This window comes from Epinephelus moara, chromosome 21 (assembly GCF_006386435.1).
Source record: "Epinephelus moara isolate mb chromosome 21, YSFRI_EMoa_1.0, whole genome shotgun sequence".
Lineage (NCBI taxonomy): Eukaryota > Metazoa > Chordata > Actinopteri > Perciformes > Serranidae > Epinephelus > Epinephelus moara.
This window is the reverse complement of record NC_065526.1, coordinates 39161688-39166171: the sequence shown is the minus strand read 5'-3', so window position 1 is coordinate 39166171 and position 4484 is coordinate 39161688. Positions and strand designations below refer to the sequence as shown.

General features: G+C 41.3%; 1 protein-coding gene across 6 annotated transcripts in view; it reads right to left on the bottom strand.

The window, feature by feature from the left end:
- Positions 1 to 756: 756 nt before the first annotated feature.
- The window catches only part of LOC126408985 (zinc finger protein 862-like), a 6515-nt gene continuing 2787 nt past the window's right edge, over positions 757 to 4484 (bottom strand). For 2 of the 6 annotated variants that reach the window (XM_050074835.1, XM_050074831.1), the window contains exons 2-5: positions 3911 to 4134; positions 3574 to 3791; positions 3341 to 3478; positions 757 to 3052 (exon numbers count right to left, since the gene is read on the bottom strand). In XM_050074835.1, the coding sequence (XP_049930792.1) occupies positions 2667 to 3052; positions 3341 to 3478; positions 3574 to 3791; positions 3911 to 4134 (966 nt within the window). In that variant the 3' untranslated portion in view covers positions 757 to 2666. Of the gene's footprint in view, positions 3053 to 3340; positions 3479 to 3573; positions 3792 to 3910; positions 4135 to 4256; positions 4447 to 4484 lie in introns of those variants that run through there. The other 4 variants (XM_050074837.1, XM_050074832.1, XM_050074834.1 and 1 more) reach the window with 3 other exon arrangements.

The window sequence follows — 4484 nt, the reverse complement described above, 5'->3', positions numbered from 1 at the left end:
GTTAGAATTTGTGTGTTTTGGTTTGCTTTGCTAGTTTGTGAATAAATATAATTCTTTGGAATCATACCTGCTGTCTGTTTGATGTTGCACAAGAGTGAATGAATAATAAAACAATGTTGTTCATTGTTATTGCATTACTTAATGAAGCAAAGCTTGTGTACTACGGTTAGCTGGTCCACCTTAAAGGTCAGTCCACCTTAAACGTGATTAGGCTCCAACTAAATGCTCCAGGGATGACGTTTTTCTATGGGCCGAAGCAGAAGTTAGCTTGGCCCAGGTTCCCTCATCAAAAAGCCTACAGGATTTTTCTATTGGATTCATAAGGTCTGTGGTCTTGTTCAGCAGAATAATCTTCACAAATGAATACCACTTTTATGATTTTTGAAGTCTAAATGCAATCACTAGAAGTCAAAAGCTTACATTGGGCTATAAACTAATTGCAATACAGTTACATGATTTTAACATCACTGCCACAATGAGGCTGCAGAGCCATGGTAGGTGTGCTTACATTCTGTATTCTCATTTAGACACTTGTTAGCAACCGCCTTTTTAAATACATGAAAGCTCCAAAATTCAGACAACAACTTGTGTTAACCACTGACCTTATTTCAGGCATCTAACCAAAAACCCATTCAAAAGATCAATTGACTCAAGACTAGGGTCTCATTTATAACCACCACATACGCACAAAAAAGGGGTGTAGCAGGTTTAGCTGCTACCGTGAGTTCCCTCAGCATACAACACCAACACGACAGATCAGTTACAGAGACCTCCTTTTATTCTGCATGCACACACTTCAATTTAAACACTAAACATAAAGCTACCATGCGCCTGCTGTTGTCCAGCTTCTTCTGGCGCATGTGGTTGAGACCCTGGAGTCCCTAAGTCTCACCAAATAATGGTTTCGGCCCTTGACAAACAATCCTGACAGCCAGCCTGTCTGTCTCTGTGGTGTTCAGCCATCATCTGAGGCCCAGCACGCGACTGCTTTTGAAAGGGAGAGTACAATTAGTTAACAAGCGCCAGCTGTGCAAATCAATTCACCTGGCATTGCTCTCCTGAGACATCTCCACACCTCTCTCTCCTGCAGCTGAACCCCGACTACGCCCACCTCCACGAGGGGCTTGAGATGTGTGTATGCCACTTTCTGAGCATAAATTGGGATTTATTGAGAAAAATTTTGCGTGGAAATGCACTTAAATTTAAATTATGTCAAGCTGTGGCAGCGGACAGGAGTCAGGAGAGTTTGTCTTTCCTTTACCCAATAATAAGTGTGAATATACCAAGTCATTTTCACCTCAACCATGTTAACGAGGCTAAATTAACATGACGTTGAAATTGACAACATCAGCTGTAGAAATCCAAGATAACATCAAACAGGGGCATCGCTAGGAGTTGAAAACATCTGGGGCTTTAGCCCTGAAGTGGGCAAAAAAAAAATTCCCATGGGTACAGGAGAATTTTGAATAATTCCCTGTTAAACACGTGATTTTACCGTATTTTGACAAAGAATTTTGACAAAGAATAAACACTCATCTTCTATTGGGCTGCCCAAATTGTTGGTTAAAGTTAAACCCAAAAATCCCCCAACTGGGGGACTTTGACAACGACTTTGCAAACAATGCAGTTTTTTTACAGCCATTCAATGAAGCATTGTCCAATGAGTTTTGAAGCATGTGGTTGAATCTGAGCAGATAATATAGCCCAAAACACTTGAGCTTTCATCCTGCTGCTTTTGTCAGCAAGAGAAGACTTCACTAGAATACATACAGAGGGTTTATCACAAAGTGTAAACCATTGGTAAGCCTTAAAAAATGGAAGGCCAGATTAGAGTTTGTCAAAAACCATTTAAAAAGCTTATACAGTTGTGGAACAGCATACTATGGACAGATAAGACAAAGATCAACTACCAGAATGATAGGAAGAGAAGAGAAGGAAGAACGGAAGGAACTGCTCATGATCCAAAGCACACTGCTCATGATCTGAAGCTCACCACCTTATCAGTGAAGCATGGTGGAGGTAGTGTTATGCCCAGTGGAACTGGTTCTCTCTTTTATTTATTGATGATGTGACTGTTGACAAAAGCAGCAGGATGAAAGCTAAAGTGTTTAGGGCTACATTATCTGCTCATTGGACAATGCTTCACAGTGCAGATGGACAATGAGCTGAAGCATACTGCAAAAGCAACCAAAGACATTTTTAAGGCAAAGAAGTGGAATGTTCTGCAACGGCCAAGTCATATCATCTGACCTGAATCCAAGTGAGCATGCATTTCGCTTGCTGAAGGCTAAACTGAAGGCAAAACACCTCAAGAACAAACAGGAAGTGCAGACAACTGCAGTAAAGGTCTACCAGAGCATCACCAGGGAAGAAACCCAGCATCTGGTGATATTTATGGGTTCAAAACTTAATAATAATAATTGATGATTATGTTAGTTTGTCCAAATACTTATGATCCCTTAACCAGGGTTCTAAATTAACTTTTTGATCACCAGCCAATGTGGCTTCAATCAGATTTTCCACTAGCCAATTTTTTTATTTTCAGATTATGAGTGCCACTGAATGCATTTGATCATTTTATTAACATTGTTGGCATGAAAAACGGACAGAAAGTACAATACATACAACAAAATATACACAGAAAGTGCAAACATTTCATTTCTGAATCAAATGTCTTCAGAGCACTCTGAACTCATTTCTTTAGAGCTCCCATCTGAATCTGAGCCACCCTCAGTTCCTTTTGTTCGGTGTTTGCGCACAAACTGAGGCCTGTGTGAGCGCAAACTGTCAGCATGCCAGATGTCAATGGCTTTGCTTGGATCGAAGTCTTTGATGTCAGGTGAGCACAACTGGGTTTTAAGGAGGTCAGAGAGGGTCTCACCTTTCAGGCGTGAGCGCCAGTCACTCTTTACCTGCTTCATAACACTGAACCCTCTTTTACAGTCAGCTGTAGTTGCAGTGATGGTGAGGAGAGCATCAAAAAGATCAAGGACGTCAGGACACCAATGTCGCAGCATTCTGTTCACAGTAGGCCAGGTCTTCTCAAAGGTTCCTGTAGCAGGGTCAGACAGACAATATGCATTATGCACTTGACAAACAAATTATACATTTTCAAATGCAACTTCAGTTATTAAAAGATGGCATCAAATTTGGATTGTGCCTTTAACAAATGACATTTACTCTGATTCCTGATAAACAAAATAAAACTGGCTAAAAATATTAGATATTTCTATAGAGCTTATCTGAAACTTGGGAACTTTTCAAGCACTTGTTTAAAAATGCTACTGTTAAGGTACATCAGTATGAGATTTTTTTTTCTCAAACATCATTCTTCAAGTACCTTGGCTGAATCCTGCTGTGTACAGTTCAGTCTTGAGAATTGTCCATTGCTCAGGGATCAACTCCACATCCACTCCAGCAGACAGCAGAAGAGGTCGGAAGTGACTGATGAGTTTGTTTACCTCTTCATCACCAAAATCTGAGAACAAAGGGGAAAACATTAATATAAAGTTAAGCAGTTGTCTTAAAACATAAAACGCGTAAAGATTTGTTCATTACATTTGAATTGCTAACCTGAACTCGTGTCTGCCTCTTGCCAGCACTGGAAACTGGTCAGCCGCATAGCCTGCAGGACACCACTGTTCACATCACCAAATCCAGCAGTGATGCACCGGCACAGAGAATTGATTAGCTCGTTCTTTGCCTTGTCATGCTGGTCAGCATTAGTAGGCTTCAGGAGGACTCCCTCATAGGTGTCTGTGTCCAGCACTGCTCTCAGCTTTGGCCCAGGTCTACAGTTGTGAAGAGATAGATGGATGGGTGTCTTTTTATTTATTTATTTATACTGAGGTGAAAACACACCGATACAACCTAAAATCAAATCATAAATTGTAGGATATATGATACATACCTTAACTTGTACTTTTCTATGACAGCCTGAGTGGAGGACAGGCAGCTCTGAGCTTCAGCCAGGATTGACACTGACCTCTGCAGTGACTTGGAGAGGTTGCTCAGTTGATAGATGGTGTCATGGAGAAGGCAGCAAAATCTGAGCACTCCACCATCCTTGGCTATGTTGAGGAACCCCTTGGCCTTTGCCCTCAGAACAGCATTGATGTTCGTGGCCTCCTGGGACTACAAACAAAACAACTGCATTTTATCACAGACAGCATTTAAAACTGAAGAAGAGAAAAAGAAAGCAAACATTAAATTATCCATCTACACTGCTGGTTTTAGTAGGCTATAAATTAACATACCTTCTCCTCTAAGTGGCGTACAATGCCAGCATATCCCCTGAGAAAATGGTCAAGTGCTTTGAAGAGATGTGGTAGCCACCGGGTTCCACCTACTCTGGTTGGCATCAAAGCCTTCATGTGGAGCTCCCTGAAGTGTTGCTTTAGGCTGGCCCTGTTTACTCCACTCTTATGATATAAGGTGTAGAGTCCACTCAACAGGTCCTCAACTTTCCTGGCCATCACATTTTT